At 39.0% G+C, this 16906-nt stretch overlaps 1 protein-coding gene across 6 annotated transcripts in view; it reads left to right on the top strand.

Annotated features, from left to right (window-relative positions):
- ppfia4 (PTPRF interacting protein alpha 4) overlaps window positions 1–16906 on the top strand; it is a 210111-nt gene that overhangs the window by 107426 nt on the left and 85779 nt on the right. For all 6 annotated transcript variants that reach the window (XM_037532540.1, XM_037532543.1, XM_037532541.1 and 3 more), the window contains exons 2-3: window positions 13467–13568; window positions 15875–16039. In XM_037532540.1, the coding sequence (XP_037388437.1) occupies window positions 13467–13568; window positions 15875–16039 (267 nt within the window). The remainder of the gene's footprint in view (window positions 1–13466; window positions 13569–15874; window positions 16040–16906) is intronic.

Raw genomic sequence — 16906 nt, 5'->3', positions numbered from 1 at the left:
GGCTGCACAAACATATTCATTTTTTGGTTGTTTTCCTATATCCAATCGAGCATTTGGTTTGTATCATCCTGATATATACCTGATATCATATGATACCTGGTATCATATTGGTGCTGTCTTGTAGACCATCTTGGTTGTGTATAATTAGCAAAGCTCCCTTTTGCAGGATGGTAAAAGTACACTTTTTTCCTTTGTGCTGAGCGGCTTTGTGGAGGTTCAGCCGCAGTGGCCAAATCCTCTGCCCTGAGACTGCGCTGTTGTAGTCGGTGCATATTGCTTTCATTCCTTAATCCCGCTGCTTTTAGAGAACAAACCAAGAGAAATCCCCCAAGTTGTTTGAGCTCAGCGCCGTTTGTCTGCCACCCCACAATCTTGCGCGGTCATATTGAGCCGCAAAGCTGCATAACGCCACCTCTGATTTTTTCCTTCTCACTTTTTCTTCCTCTTCGCTGATACAGCATATGAAAGCCACTGGATGACAAGAAACCCTTTGAAAGTTGAAAGGGGTGAAATGCGTTCCCTTGAAGTGAGAACTTGTTTTTAAGTGTGAGGGCTTTCGTTGTACAGGAGGAAGCATTTCTGTTTCGAGAGCGTTCTTGTTATGAGAGCGTGCAGTATGCAGAGTGTTTTAAGTGAAGTGAGCTCCAGCCATAACAGACAACCTGTTGTGTCTGCTTGCCTAGCTCTGATATGATGTAAGACCCTGATGCAGTTTCTGCTTTGGTTATGCTTGCCCTCTGGACCAGTGGCAGTTGTTGGATTTTTAAGATGGGCCATGATGGGGTTCCTGTTCAGGGGCCAAGTAAATGCCTTCATAATTATCTCGTAATAGCTCCAAACACCTTTGTTACGAAGTGAACACTTTATTAAGTATCAGTCACACTATCAATATATCTCATGTATTATTTAATGTGTTTTATATTCAATTAAATATCTACTCACAAGGTTAATCATTTCACAAAATTAAATCATGTAAAGTTGTGAAAAAGGTGACAAGTTCAAGAACCAACCCTCTGAAGGGGCTGTGATGAGGCTTTAGAGAAAATCTTAGGGATTTTAACATGAAAATGAGGCATTCTGGCATAGAATAAAATACAGGGAAACAAGTAACTGCTGTAGAATGATTCAATTCAGTAACTTCATACTACAGTGCAACTATGAGTGCAACAGTATGCAAATATACAGTGAGTTGAACATTGTCCTGCTTTCCAGTTTTTTTTTATTTAAAAATATAATAAACCCTGTTACTCACTGCTTATCGGCATCAAAAATGATGATGAATTACAACAAAGTGAAAGGTCTTTACTAGCTCCATAAGATGCATTGTGCTTGAAACCCAGTGATTGCTGCTTATCCTCCATGTGATTTTGTTTACCTCTGGTCTTGTCCATGTGCTTCCTTGTTTTGATTCTTCCCTGTTCTGCCCCCTTGTTTCTACACTCCGCCCTTGATTGTTTTCACTTGTGTCTTGTTAACCCTCGTTGTTCTTGTATTCAAACCCTGTGTTTTCCCTTGTTAGTGGCTGGTCTTTGTATGGTGTTGTTTCTTCTGGCCTTTATTGTGTGTCTAGTCTGTGTTCCTTTTTGTAATGTCTGTCCCTCGATCTTTCCGAGTTGGCTCTTTGACCCTGGACTGTTTAGACCCTGATTATGGATTTGCCCCTAATAAATCTCGCTTCTCTCAGCGTATGCGTCCGCCTCATCATCTCTCCCCCGCATTACAGCAATGTTATTTGTAGAAACTCTCATTGTAGTTACAGCAGAAATCAACATGTTCTACATCACATTGAGACAAAAATGAAACAGCAGCTTATTATCTTGGTTGTAAACAATGATCATTTGAACCTTTTTGCACCCACTATCTGAAAGCTATTAAAGAAACATCAAAAAATACTTTTAATTGAATTGGAATTGAATCTAAAATCCTTTTGTTTTGAATGCCTTATGTTCATTTTATTAAAGTAAATGATTGAACATCTGGTTTTGTCACTAGCAATACAGTAATAATGCCTACAGAACTTTACCAAACGTTTTGGTACTGACAGCTTTGGTATTGACAATTTTAGCTAATTTGAGCATAGCTCAAAAACACTAGCGAGTACATAACTAGCAAACCCAGCTTAGCTCTCATTATGGTTTACAGCAGAAATGAAAAGAAGAAAAAAGGCAAACACTGACAGAACAGCTGAAAAAGGGAAAGGGGGATTTTTCTTCAGAATTCTCTTTATTGACGCCAGGGATCCACATTAAAAACTTTTTAGATCTACATGATTGATGTGGACAGCATATGCAAGACTCACAGTGATAAAATTTTAATTTGAATGTATATTAATCACTGATGTGCTTGGAGACAGTGAGAGACAGGAAAGTAGCACTTAGGGGCCAATTAGATTTTGCTCAGGCTAGTGCCCAGTGGTCCCACATCTGGAGTTGCCTCTGCTCTGGGCCTATTTTTACTTTGTAGCCACTTGCATGTGTCCTTCTTGCTACAATTAAAAGTCTCACCTGGATAGCCCAGGAATTTTAATAAAGGGTCTACCATCACATGGGTCTACCATCTACCATCACTGTGATTGTCTGCATGAACTCCTAATGCTCCTTAAATATTATATTATACAATGTTAATCCTTATCTATCATGTTCTCATATCTAAATCATATAAATCTAATACAATATGTAGTCCACCTAAACTTTTTGCCATACACTTTTACCATTCACCTGTTTAATCTCACTTAGAGCCACAATGGTGTCTGCTTCATCCGCTGTAGCATAGCCCATATAACTGTAATGTGCAATATGTAAACATTGTATCAGAAATAGACAGCATTACATATTTAAATAGAAAAAAAATGTAAGAAAATTGATGGGCTAATTCTACCCACTAGCTATATCTCCCTCTCCATCACATGATGTTATCAAGCTGGGAGGGTGAAGGCTAACACCTGCTTCCAGGTTTCGTCTAGTTTGTTAGAGTAAGTAAACACATTAGTGGTCTGGGCCAGGATATCTGTAAATCTGCCTTGGGATTTATAAACAAAATTGAGCTAATCTGAATTGAAATTGCAGAAGGGTTGCATGTACACAGAGGTGGTTCAGTAATAAGCACATACTCTGTAAGTGGATCTCTTTTGTAGTGGCCATTTCTGTTGTGCCAGAGGCACAAGATAGTGTGTGTGTGTGTGTGTGTGTTTTGGTCATCACTGGAGGATAGCTCACTCTTCAAATCCTATCACTGAGTCCATGAGGCCTTGCTTGCCCTGATTTTTTTAGAAGATTCTTGTTAGGACTGCAAGTTTGGAGCATTTTATTGAGAAGATCTGAGATGAATCATTGCATAAATACGCCTTTTGGAACATTTGATTTCATTATGTTTGCCACAGACTGTCACCCTGGTCCATCTGAATGTAACTATCTGAAAAATAAATAAAGTTTACTAGTGGTGCATGATATATTAGCGGGCAATATATTATTAAAAAACTTTAATATTGTCATCTGTTTAATATTGAAAATTACAGTTAATAATTTTGCAGCTTACTTTTGTGAGAATTTCCTTCTTTTAGACTCCACAGCGGCCTCTGCTGGCTTGTTGGCTCCTCTGAGTTTCCCTGTAATGGACACTAAAGGCCGATTATGTAAATTCTAAAGTAAATTGTAATGTACATCACAAAGTATATTTTAGGCTACATTCACATTGTAGGTCTCATTGCTCATTTCCGATTTTTTGCTTAGATCCGATTTTTCTAACTAAGGAAGGGTCTCAAATCTGTCATTAACGTTTGTCCTAAAACCTGCATGAGGACACCCTGAGCACTAACATTAAGATAAATGAACAAGAAACTTTGTCCTGATGATAATTTGGTCTGAACAGCTCTCAGCCATTCATTTTTAGAGCAAGATGAAGGTGAAAAAAGGTCAGATGCATTGCGAGTGCTCTGTTTACTGGCACAAACTTCAGGTTAGATGCTGCTGCCACAGTAACTTTGAAGGTGATGATTGGTGTAGAACCACATATGATAGTGGCTTAGGCCTGCTTTGTGTGTCCACAGAGTGTTACGCGTTTATATACCCCTTTATATGATGAATGCTCCAAAAAGGCCAAGACCCACACTGTTTGAGACTGTTCAGGTATAATTACAGTAGCTTATATGAGACAGATGAATGAGGATTTCTGTTTACCTAGATAGCAGCAATGATGTGAAGGTATATTTTAGCGAGTAAATTCATTACTTCAATCAGTCATTTTCTAAGCCGCTTATCCTCCTGGGTCACATGGGGTTCTGGAGCCTCACTGAGCAGTAATAAGTAAATATTTTACCATTATTTAACTGGGTTTTCATAGCTGACATATCTGTTTAATACAAAGCCAAGGTTATGTTCTATTGCTAACATATGGTAGTCAAAGCTCATTGGGAGTGAAATAGTGTTGAAATCGTCACTGTCCAATGAAAACAATGTATCTCCACTTTTGTTGATTTTTAGTTTTCTACATCATTTCAACACACCAGCTGTCCCTTGTGTTCTGTTGATCCAATCATGATGATTGGACCAATAGAAATGCTCTAAAATCGCTTGAACCAAAATCTCTTTACATTGACTTACATTGAAAGGTGAGAGTGTTTTTGTTCTCTCCTGTAAAGTTTGAATTGATGGCTCATTCTAGAGATGACATTTCATATTAATCAAGTATCTCGGTCTTCATATTTCTGTCAGATATGCTGTAGTGACACTAGAGACTGAGGACATGCTCAGCTTCACTTTGGGTGTTGATCAACCATCAAAACTGTTATCATGTGTGTAAACTTTTTTTTCCCCCCAGCTCATCCTCACTCTTTCAAAATACAGTAGGATGTGCAGATTTCTGGTGGGGAGTTCTAAGGTACGGATAATTACTGGACTGTATTAGCAACATGTATACGATAGGTTTCTATTTATACACACTGAAAAATGACGGTTCTTCAAGGGTTCTTTATTAAAGAAAATGGTTCTATATAGAACCATGAACACTCAGATAACCCTTTGCATAATTAAAGAGTTATTTGAATCATGAAAAGACTCTTCAGATTGATGGAGAATGTGCTGTAGATGGTTCTATATAGAGCCTTTCTGAAAAGATAAGATAAGATAAGATAAGATAAGATAAGATAAGACAAGATAAGATAAGATAAGATAAGATAAGATAAGATAAGATAAGATAAGATAAGATGAGATAAGATAAGACAATCCTTTATTAGTCCCACAGCGGCGAAATTCACAGTGCTACTACAGCAAAGGGATAGCAAGGCACTCAAGAGGATTAACAAGCAAGTAATTAACCTAATGGCAGAACCCTGAATGGTCATGGTTCTATATACAACTATTTTGTTTACTAAAGAGCCTTTGAAGAACCATCATTTTTAAGTTTGTAGACTAGTATCAGGTACATGCTTGGGTAATGATGGTGTAGAACATTGATTAACTCTAGTTAACAGAACCCTAGTTGTTGTAGTCAGTTAACTCCACATTCTTTTTTTTTATTTTTAGGCGTTCTTATTTTTAATCACCTACTGTTGTGAATGGCTTTAGATAAAAGTCTGCTAAATTATCTAAAATCCTCTCTGCATAAAGTAATATCAACAAGCCTCCAGTATAGTGTAGAGTTCTGCATAAGGACTGGTGCTGTGTACTTACTGTGAAACACATTATTTCATCCAGTTCTTAGCTAAGCATCTCTCTGTCTGTCTCTCTCTCTCTCTCTCTCTCTCTCACTCTCTCTCTCCCTCCCCCTCTCTCAGTCTCTAGTGAGTCTGTAGCTAATGAGCCGTGGAGGCCAAGGCACCTCCGGAGGTCAGGCAGAGCTTTGGGAGCCAGTCAGCACAAAGGCACGCTGATGACGAAACCTGTAACTGGTTTCACTTGAAGCGTAAAAAGATTCATGCTTCCCCCAGTCAGTGGACACTTAAGAGGCCATATCCTGCAAGCTTAAAGGGACCATACCTTACATTTTTCTTGCATTTTTTCCTGATGTGGACTGTATACCAACAGTCATAATTCATTTTTACAAACTCTCTTTATCCTTTAGAACCTTTAAGCAAGTTGTTTTTGGTACTGTGCCTATAAGACTGACATATACATGAACTCTGATGTTCTGATTGGCTACACTGCCTCATTCCAAGAGCAGTCCTGCAGGCTGAAACACTGCTTCAGCGCAGCGTGGCCACTACTTCAGCCAGTGTGTGAAATATCCCCTGGCATTTGGGGGACCCATGCTGTCTGGCTACTAACTCACTCACCATAGCGGCGCTGAAGCTAGCTTCAGCAGCACTAAAATGTTTGGTTTAACGGTTCTTCTGTTGTAAATGTTCTTTTCTAGTTTGGTACCGTGGTCTTCCACACATTGATTGAGATTTTACATATCCGTTCTTTGGTCTTCCATTTGAAGAAATGAGTAACAATTCATTTTCCATCAGTCTCTTGCAAAAAAGCCTGTTTTTCAGATTTGCAAATGTGAAAGGGTATATTGTAAAGTTTTTCAGAGGTATCCTGGACAAAGCTACAGTTGCTTGGCTATGAAGGACCAACTGGATGAACCAATTTGCCACAGTGCTACCCATAGACAGACCAGTGCTGCATCTCTAGATAGTTAAGAATATGAGAGACAGAAGATTGTGGGTGAAGCAGCCAAACAAAGACCTTTCCCCGAATTCGTATTTGAGCGCCTATTTTTACCTAGCATAATTATATATATATATATATATATATATATATATGTTTTTGTTTAGGCTGTTCAGAAATACACCCATATGGGAATTTTTGGCCAATGTAAATATCCATGCAGAAGTCAGAGAGTACCCTTCAATTATATCAAAACAATCATTAAGTGCAAATAGTTTTTTTTTCATATCAGGAAAAAAAAGCAGAAAACCATATGTTTTTAACATACATTAACAAATACACTAAATATAATATCCAATTTCAGTAAGTTGTCCATTATGTAGGTACTTTAAATCACAAATGCCCATTTCTTTCAAGAAGTGATTAGTCACACTAACAAATAATGCTGCAAAAATGCCAAAGAAGATGGAAATCTTCTTATAAAGTATTACTTTTTCAATTATTGAGGAACAGTGGAGAATATAAATCTTTAATGGCATACCCTGATTGTTTTCATTTCCCTTGTGTTTAATTTCAAGTGTTTATGATGCAGTATTTATTAAAAATAGATTTTGTTGCCTAGTGCCATTGATTTATTGATTTATTCATAACAGTTTGTATTAATTTTCTCACATTGCTCTGCACAATAACAGCCTTTCCATATACATGAGCCTTTGAACCCAAGGGCAGTGGACGACATGTGGCGCAGATGAGGCTCAAATGTAAATCCCTGCTCTAGCGCACACCTCCATGTATTTAATCTATGTATCTGTGTATTTAGCACACTGTAGGCATAACGAACAGAGGGGAGAGAGTGTTTTTAAAGGCATTTGCTTTGATTGAAAGAGGCAGTAAGATACAACATCTGCTCCTGGATTTGAACTGGCCTCCTGTCTATTGCTTTGCCCTGTGACAAAATCAAATGAACGCGTTGACCCATTTTCTCTCCCTCATTTTTTCCCTTCTACTCTCTCTCTCACTCCTTCTCTCCCCCTCTGTCATCAGTTCAGCTAGGCAGCAAGCATTATTTGGGGGGAAAATGCAAAGACAGCGCGCTAACACAATGTGCGCCCTTTCAACAGCCTGTGTTTTGCTGTAACTGGGGACCGTGTTGAACTTAGGCAGCTCGTCAGCCCAAATTCAGCAGTGCTAATATGAAGACAAAGGAGAACTCGAATGGTGGTCTCAGCTTTTGTCAGAGAGGGACAAAGAAGTGAGGCCCTTCCATATGAAACACTGTCGGGTCTATTTCATGGCAAACCCAACTTTCATCACAAAACTTTTTAATGCCTTGTTCTTCGCTGCTAGCAAGGTCCGAACATATTTGAATGCATCTCAAGTGGCTCCCCATGAAGCCTTTAGCATCATTTTAGCTGGTTGCTGGCCTAAATATGCAGTGGTTTGTTGGTTCACACTTTTTGGGTCCTTATGTTTTCATATGGATTCATAGCATTGATTGTAAGATTGGAAAACAGTAAAAATAAGGAGGGCCTTTCTTTGAGTAGAAGCTTTCGATTGGTGCTGTGCCTCTTCTAAATGTAAGACTTATGGGTAAACTTTGCAGTAAAACACATTTTGGGAAGCTTTCATTGCACATATCCACTTGAAATTTACATGCATAATGCTGGTTGACTTTGTGCTTCTAAATATGAATAGTATGCGTTCATAAGCATAAACAAAGATATGTTTAAGAAAATGAAATGACGCCACAAATTCATAACATTAGTACTTTATTGCAAAGCCATTTGCAAAGCTTTGAGATGTTTGCGCTGAGAAGTAATTGGCTTTTCGCAGCATTTGGTGAACATTTGGTCCACTTCTTTTGACAAACCATCTTCAGTTCCCTGGGTTGCAGGACTCCCTCTGATGGACTCGCAATTTCAAAATCCTCCTTTTTAAAGGCATTCAGTGAGGAGACTGGCTTGGCCATACATTCATCTTCACCTTTTTTTTAGAAACAAGTCTTAAGTTCTTTAGTTTGGCTGTGTGTTTAGAGAGGTTGTCTAGAAACATCCATGTTCTCACTTGATTCAGTTTCTTGGCTTATAACATTGATTATGTCCTGGTACATCACTCCATTCATGTTTCAGTGGATAATGTACTGTTTGCAGAGAAGCAGCCCAACCCTCATGATGGTCCTACCTCCGTACTTCACTGTGGGTATTCTTGGGGTCAGATGTGCAACCCATCTTTTCCCAAACATGAGCTGAATTTTTGGCAAGGAGTTCTGTGTCTGTTTTGTCTGACAAGAGTGTGTTATTCCTGCTGCTTGATTGATTTCTGGCTTCTTTCTTACCTTCCTCATTAGTTTGAGAGCATGTTGTAAAATCTTGTATGGGGCATCTGTTTAGGGACTATTAATTATAGTTCCATGAACTTTTCACAGAAACATGACTTTATCCTGAGAGGGACGTTTAAGGTCTATGGCTCTGTAGCCTTTTTATTTGAATGTTGTTTAATAATATTGTCCCTGAGAATCAAGCACAGGCCTACCAGCACCTAATTTACATATCATTTACATGAAGCATGCCTAACCCATGCTGATATTTTGGTGAGCCACCGCATTCATTGTCTAGTGAGCCAATGGCTGTGTTCGTGGGTGTAGTTTGAGAGTGAGCAGTGCTCTCCCTGCTGAGCAAACTTTACAGTGTTAACATTACAACGACTGGAAAGAAGAAAATGTAAAATAAACAAAACCCCTTTTCAAGATGGTAGTATGATATGATTATGTAGTGATTATTTTCATAAGTAATTTAAATCTATTAATTTTGCTGTATCATTGCCGTTTATGAGATTTGCATGCACTCCTTTTACAGCTAGATGTCAGCGTACACATCTTTGATGAATAAGTCATCATGTGTGTGAACTTCACATGGATTCATGGAAGTATATTGAACAACAAAAACAAAAGTGGCTGAGTACTTGTTTCCCCTCACTGTATGGCAGCAATCTCGACAGAGATGTCGTAATATGTGTGTAAATGCACTGATGTCCCCATTTCACTTTGTCCCCATCTTGTCCTGAGAGAATACAAACATTGAGAATCAGCCAGAAGGCCTTCCCTGAGGCAGAAAAGCCCCAGCACTGCCGTGTGTATCCCCAAAAGCATGCTGACACGGGTCTCGAAGAAAACCCACACTCACTCTATCTCTACAGATGGGGGTGGGGGGTGGGGGGGGGTGTTTATTTTTTTCATCTCGCGTCAAAGCAGAGAGATTAGAAGATTAGTTGGTGTAGTGGAAGAATTACACGTTGGCCTGTTGTTACGCACAGCACAGGATGCCCTCTTTTCCGATGGGGCTGTTCTTGGGACATTCCTCCAAGGATATTGCGAGGGGACATTGCACATTTTGTAACGGCCGTGAAACGGGTTGTTCTGCTGAAAGACGGAGAGGAGCAGCTGTGGTAATTGAGCTTAGTGCCGTAGGCTGAGCGTGGCATGTTTTTGGAGGGGTTGCGAGGCTGTTGCCATGATGCACTCAGGACAGTGGAGTGGGGAAGTTGAGCCAGCGTTTGGGAGAGTGCCTTTAGCAATACACCTTGGGGATGCTTGGCACACGGCTTGCAGATGCTTGGCACAATGCACAGAAATGGAGTGGATGGCAGTGGAGGCTGCAATCAATGGCATGTGTGATCCGGACTCTTTTGACTGTATGGTATGTGTGTTGTAAAGCTTTAATTGGGACTGAACTGATGGTCCGATATATGATATAGAAAGATGGTAGAACATATTTCTTTAAATTGAAGATGTCTAGGCAATGGTAAGCAGCCGTTTAAAGCCCCCCATTAGCAAAGAACCCCATGAAATTAGATTATACTATACGTGTTGATGTTAAATAACCTGTTCTGACATATACATTGTAAAAATAGCTGTTATTTGTGCTTGTAATGATTCTTGTCTGTCATTTCAGTGCAGCTTCACCTCCCAGACTTGGTTAAAGTGGACTGTTTCAGGTTGTTATGTGATGACACAACTGTTTAAGGCCAAATGGTATAAACAAGTCAATTACGTGATAATCTACATTATAGAGATGAGGTCAGTTTCAGTTTTTATTCAGGCTCAGCATAAAGCTAGCATTAATCTTAGCGTGGATAGCTTCAGAATTGGGGTAATTACACAAAAAGTATTCCATTACTAGTTACTAATTACTTCTCTCAAAATGTAATTGGATTACATTACTTCTTTGAAAAAGTATTCCTGCTACTCTTTACTTCCAAAAGAGTAGTGGGAGTTTCTAAATTATCTGACTAAACTGGCTTTCTTAACACAAGCAAGATCATCTGCAAGTATAGTGAGATAATTTCACTTCATAAAACTACTCAAGTAAAAAATGTCTATAAATAATGTTAAATGATCTTATAATCTCAAAATGAGAAATATCAACTAGAATTCAGATTATTTCATTTGCCAAGAATTATTTGTTGATTCCTTTATTGCAGTGTAGATGGATGGCCAAGAGCTTCAGCTGTTTAAAACATGTGCACACAGGGGCCACTGTTCCTGTCTTTTGCCTAGAGCCCCAGACTCACTAAATTTGCCCCGAATATGTTACATAAGACACACTGAACATAACATTAAAAAAATTGCCAAACAAATTAAATGTTCTTTTGGCTGCACTAAACTTTACCTTCCTGAATAGATTTGCTTTGTTGCTCAGATTTGATTTGTTTTGCTAAATTCTCTCGATTACATAATGCCAGGACATAAACTGTTCTTTAGCATGACAAATATAGACACCTGACCCCATCTAAACCTAACATGAATACTCGAGTCCCACTGCTTTTGGACAAATATTTCCAGCTCTACATGATTCTCCTACACCTCTAGGTGAAAGAACCTCTCCGTTCTTTTGCTGGTGCTCTTGTAAATTGAGATATCTATGCTCTGCCCACAAAAGTGTTCTTCTGTGGCTACTGTTGTCAGTTTGGACAAGCTTTACAGAATCCCATTCAATCAGAAAGTAGTGTCCAACTCAGAGTTTGTCAAAATACCTATTACTTTTTAGGAAGTTAATGCAAAAGCCTACACCACTGGTGACTGTAGCATGGATGAAGTTACTTAAAGACATTTTACCAGTAGATATAAATCCATAGATGCTGCGTTATCTATTGTTCTCAATCTGAGGTGATACATTTATGCATCCGTCATGTTGGAGCGGTCAAAAACAAGTAAACAAGTACACGTGTATTGACATATGAAGAGTTCACATGATAAGATATGCTGCTGATTATTTGAATGTCCAATTGACATGGTGCTATATGTTTAATCAATACACCAAATGTAATGTAGCGTGTTCAGCAAATGGAGTGCATGTTTGTTTTGGGTCATTCTTCTCTGTTTGTTTTGCAGTTATTCTCTGGGTTTATTCTACAAAAGCTCCTATTGTGAAGGCAGGTCTAGCCTTCTAGCTGTGTGTTTATATGAAGAACAGGAAGAACAGAGTTAGTTGGAGCTGGGAGCTAAGATAGTGTGTTTTTTTTAGGTTGTGTTGTTTTTTATTTCATATATAAGGCTGCGCTGGTTAGCTTGTTGTCTGGAGCAACAGCAGTAAATTTATTCTGTCTGTGTCTGATGTTAAAGACGATACCTTTGAGTTTAGCACAAGCTCAGTTAGAAACCCATCAGCAAACCCATCAATATTTGAATTACATCTAGACTTAAAGCATATCCAATGTACAGCAGATAAAACCCCCAAAACACAGTAAGAAGGTACTCATCTAATGTGAATTTTTCAGGGTGGATTAAGGTATGGCTGGAGTTACAATGCACATTTACCCAACAGTGATAATGAGTGTAAATGAAATGGCATAAGTGCAATTCACATCAAGTACAGATATCCTGTATAAGGTATGAAGTTAGTTTAATACAAAATGATAAGCAATACATTCCCATCTTTATATAATGCAATCCAACCTCCTGAGTGCATGTTCTTTCAATAGTATCATTTTGTATTTGTAATAAATGCCGTCCAGCAGCAATGTTAACCACCCCAAGATGCATTACCTTCAACGCCTTGAGCAGACTATGATGGACAGTGCTCGCAGGAGAAGTATGGATAAATCAATGAGGAGCAATCTAGCAAAAGCAATAGCAAAACGGAAAGCTACAGTTTCCCCTTAGGGGAGTTCCCCAATAGTTTTAACTGACTGTACATTTTAGACGTCGTCAATTCTGGACCTTGAATACAGTTTCCACTTCTAGATTTTGCAATCACTGGTAGTAAACTGAAATGTAAACTGTTGATGGCCACATTGTGTCACACCTACCAGTGACTCCAAGATCCAGGGCCAGAAATTGGATTTGCAGGCCTTGGGTATATATGATATATATCAACAGCTTTTACATGCTTTAATGGAAAGCCCTCTTCTTGATAGTAAGTGTGACTGAGACCACCGCTGTTACAACTCGCCCACCCATCCCCGACCCACCACTCATCAATTTCACTTAGCGCTCTCCTGCAAATAATGAAGTCACCATATCTTGCAGTCCTGTTAAAATATAAAAGCAACATTTCACTGAATTGTTAGCATGTATGTTTCCTCTGTTTTCCCAGAATAAGAAATGAGTACCTGAATAGGGATTTCAGTGTTCAAATACTAACACCTCAAACAGGTAACAGAGTCCTGGAGTACCTAGGATCTAGCATCCCTGGTAATTAAATATGAAGAACTATAATTGAAGTTACATGCTAAATCTCTCTCTCTCTCTTGCTCTCTCTCCCTCTCTCTGTCTCTCTCTCTCTCTCTCTCTCTCTCTCTTTTGCTCTCTCTCTCTCTCTCTACCTCCCTCTCTCTCTCTCTACCTCCTTCTCTCTCTCTATCTCTCTGTGTGTGCAGGAGTTTGCAACGCTGACCAAGGAGCTGAATACATGTCGGGAACAGCTTCTGGAGAAAGAGGAGGAAATCTCTGAGCTTAAAGCAGAGAGGAATAACACCAGGGTATGTGAGAGACAGAATGAGAGAGAGAGGAAGCATTAGAGTGCATGTTTAAGGTTTAATCCGGTGGATGCTTTAAGGCTCTGTGGAACACTCCATTTTAATCTTAACTCATTTTAAAAAATGTGTTTGAAGAAGTTTCTTTATGACAGTTTACAGGTCTTTTACCTAATAATAATGAATAAGAAGTACTTTCTTTTATGAAAGTTATTTTACAGAGTTATGCAACTCTTTTTAATGTGGTGTTGATAGGAACCAGGTGTCATAAAATCTGCAGCCCAAATATATTCATTCAATTTAGAATCCAAGTCTAAATATATATATATATATATATATATATATATATATATATATATATATATATATATATATATATAGGTCCCTCCCAGTCCTGTCCATGTGTTCGTGTTGTGTTTTGGTTTAGCACATGTGTTTTTGTTTTGGGTTTTAGTCCAGCCCCTCATTTACCCTTATGTATTTAAGCCCTGTGTTTTCCCCTGTCTGGTTGCTGGTCTTTGTTTGAAGTGTTTGATATTGTTTGGTGTTTGTTTCTTCCGGCTTCCATTGTTTGATGATCCTGTTTTCATTTTGTCCTGTCTGTCCCTCCTTCTCTCCGTGTTGGCTGTTTAACCCTGAACCACTGAGACTATGACCCTGGATTTGCCCATAATAAAAGTCGGTTACCTCAGCGTATGCGTCCCTCTCCTCGCTCCACGTCACTCTTTCATGTAACAGCTTTCTATGAGTTAGCTTTTAAAAGCATTAAACGTTGAAGGCAGATTCAGAAACATGGCTATTTCTACACTGTAAAAAATTTGAGGTCAGCTCAACTCAAAATGATATAGTAACTGATTACATGGCTTTTCTTGAGTTGACCGAACTTGAGGACACACAACTAAAATTTCTTAGTTGAGTCAAAAGTTCTCTTAATGCTTTTAGTCCTGCATCTCAGTTATGTAAATAAAATGAACCAGCTAAGACTCTCTCCATCACACCATCCTGTGAGACATTGAGTACACACTCATGGGTGGCTATGGCATCGCTGGGGCTCAAACTCACAACATCCTGTTGGGTAGATGGCTCAGTCCACTGCACCACTCAGGAACACATGAGGCAACTCAGATTTTGTGTCTACAAATGTTTAACACACTAGAGAAAATATTTGTTGTTTTGACTTTGAAGCATGGCATCATCTCATGTGGTGCAGCTGTGTAATAATTCACCCCAACATCACAGCAATACCACAGCGGTACATTAACTGTAAACCCAAGAGGAGAATATGCCAGATGGGACTGTGTGATCGAAAGAGAACCAGCTAGTGGGGAAACTGAGTAAAAAAAAAATGCATTCAGTTTAGTTTATCTAACCAAGATGCAGATCTAGAAACAGTAGCTTGGAGAATTTTTGACTCAACTAAGACCTTTGAGTTGTATAAACTCTGGTGTCTTCAAGTTGACTTAACTCAAGAAAAGCCATATAATCAGTTGCTAAATCATTTTAAGTTGAACTGACTTCTCATTTTTACCATTTAATCTACTCTTCTCTGTTAGCAGGGATGGACTGGCCATTGAGAGGACTGAGACAGTTCCCGGTGGTCTGCTAAGTGTGTTAGTCACAGAGAAAGTGAGAAAGAAAGAACTGCGTGGCAGTTTCTAATGTAGCCCTGTATAAAATGAATGAAATTACACAAATGCTGCCACCCCAGAACAAAGCATCATGATAACAAGCGGGAAGGTTAAACCGTGAAGAGACAGATGGAGAAAACCTTGAAAAAACACAAGGGGGGGGTGGGGGGGGGGGGACATGATAAAAACAAAAAGTTACTTAAACAAGATACAAAGAAATATTCATGCTTTATGAAGAGATAAACTGAATTGTGCTCTAAATGAGCTCGGATGCTCTCTCAGAAAAAATGACAGTAATTCAACAATAAAGGAATCCTTGTGCATCTTTAAAACAGTGATAGAAAGATGGTAGTGCCCAGACAACTCTGATGTCTACATGCTATATATGTGTCATAACAGCATATTTACACTAGTTAAAGGGAAAGTCGCCAAGTTCTCAGGATTTATCGCCAGCGAGGCGCTCGGTTTGATAGGGTTCTTCAGACGTCTGGTTCCTGTCACCACCACATTGAACAATTCTAACGTGCTAAGTTTCTGTAGAATGACTGTTTTCCAGACTCTGAATAACTTTGTTTACATCTTAACAACTGAATTACACAGAAATTGTGAAAAGGCTGTGAAATTCCCCTTCAGTGGGGTTCATTCCATTTTCTAAAGGATGATGTGTTTGTCCCTGTTGCACAGCTCCTCCTGGAGCATTTGGAGTGCTTGGTGTCTCGTCACGAGCGGTCTCTGAGGATGACTGTGGTGAAGAGACAGGCTCCTCCGCCTTCCGGAGTCTCCAGTGAAGTGGAGGTACTGAAGGCTCTGAAGTCCTTATTTGAGCATCACAAAGCCCTGGACGAGAAGGTAGGAGAATATTCCTGCATTTTCCACATCCTCTTCAGCATTTATTCATAGCCTAAAGCAACTAACTTGATGTTAAACAAGAAGTCAAGAGTTGTTACTTTTGTTTTGCTGTACTTTTCAAGCATAATGAGGTAACGCTTTGTTTGTATAGTCCATTGTAGATGCATTTAACTTACATACTTTCATTGACTAATTATCTAGGAAATTCATCTTAATTTTCCCTGGCCCTTAACCTGTTCCTAAGCCTAACCTTACAGGCCTATATCTTGGAAATCCCTTGCTTTTTTGAAATTGAGGAGTTTGAAGTAGGGTGTAAACTAGGTCTGGGCAATAATAATATCATTGTTGATTGATTAGTAACCCAATGGTGACATGTAAAAGACAATAACCACAGATTTGGGAAACTGACAGAGAACAAGAGAGGACTAATTTGCCGTTAAATAGTTTGCTAAATATGATGGTAAATTGGAGTTGATGTTCCTTTAAACAGTGTGGCCATGCACCCAATTCGTCAGAGAGAGAAAGAAAGAGAGGGAGAGAACTTTTAAGAAGCTGCAAATTAGTTCTCTGTGCTTTGCACTGTGATGTTAGTTTTATCCCACAGCTCTTCTCCTTATATTTATTCTGCTTTACAGTAAGTTTAGCTTCGGTGCATGGAACCGAAAATAAATACTGACATGCTTTGGAACAGCTTTCTTCAGTATGACTCGCTGCAGTAGAAAAACGAACCTCAAGTGACTGGGTATTACCCTAAAGCAGCTACCTGTAACCTGGAACTTTTAGAAGTACAGAGAGTTCAGCTGATCCCTGTATAAGGCCGGGACACAGGATTAGACAAATATAACAAATAATATTAAATATTAAATA

This window comes from Pygocentrus nattereri, chromosome 21, assembly GCF_015220715.1.
Source record: "Pygocentrus nattereri isolate fPygNat1 chromosome 21, fPygNat1.pri, whole genome shotgun sequence".
In the NCBI taxonomy this organism is placed as follows: domain Eukaryota; kingdom Metazoa; phylum Chordata; class Actinopteri; order Characiformes; family Serrasalmidae; genus Pygocentrus; species Pygocentrus nattereri.
Note: the sequence above shows the minus strand (reverse complement) of the source record. Positions and strands in the feature narration are given on the sequence as shown.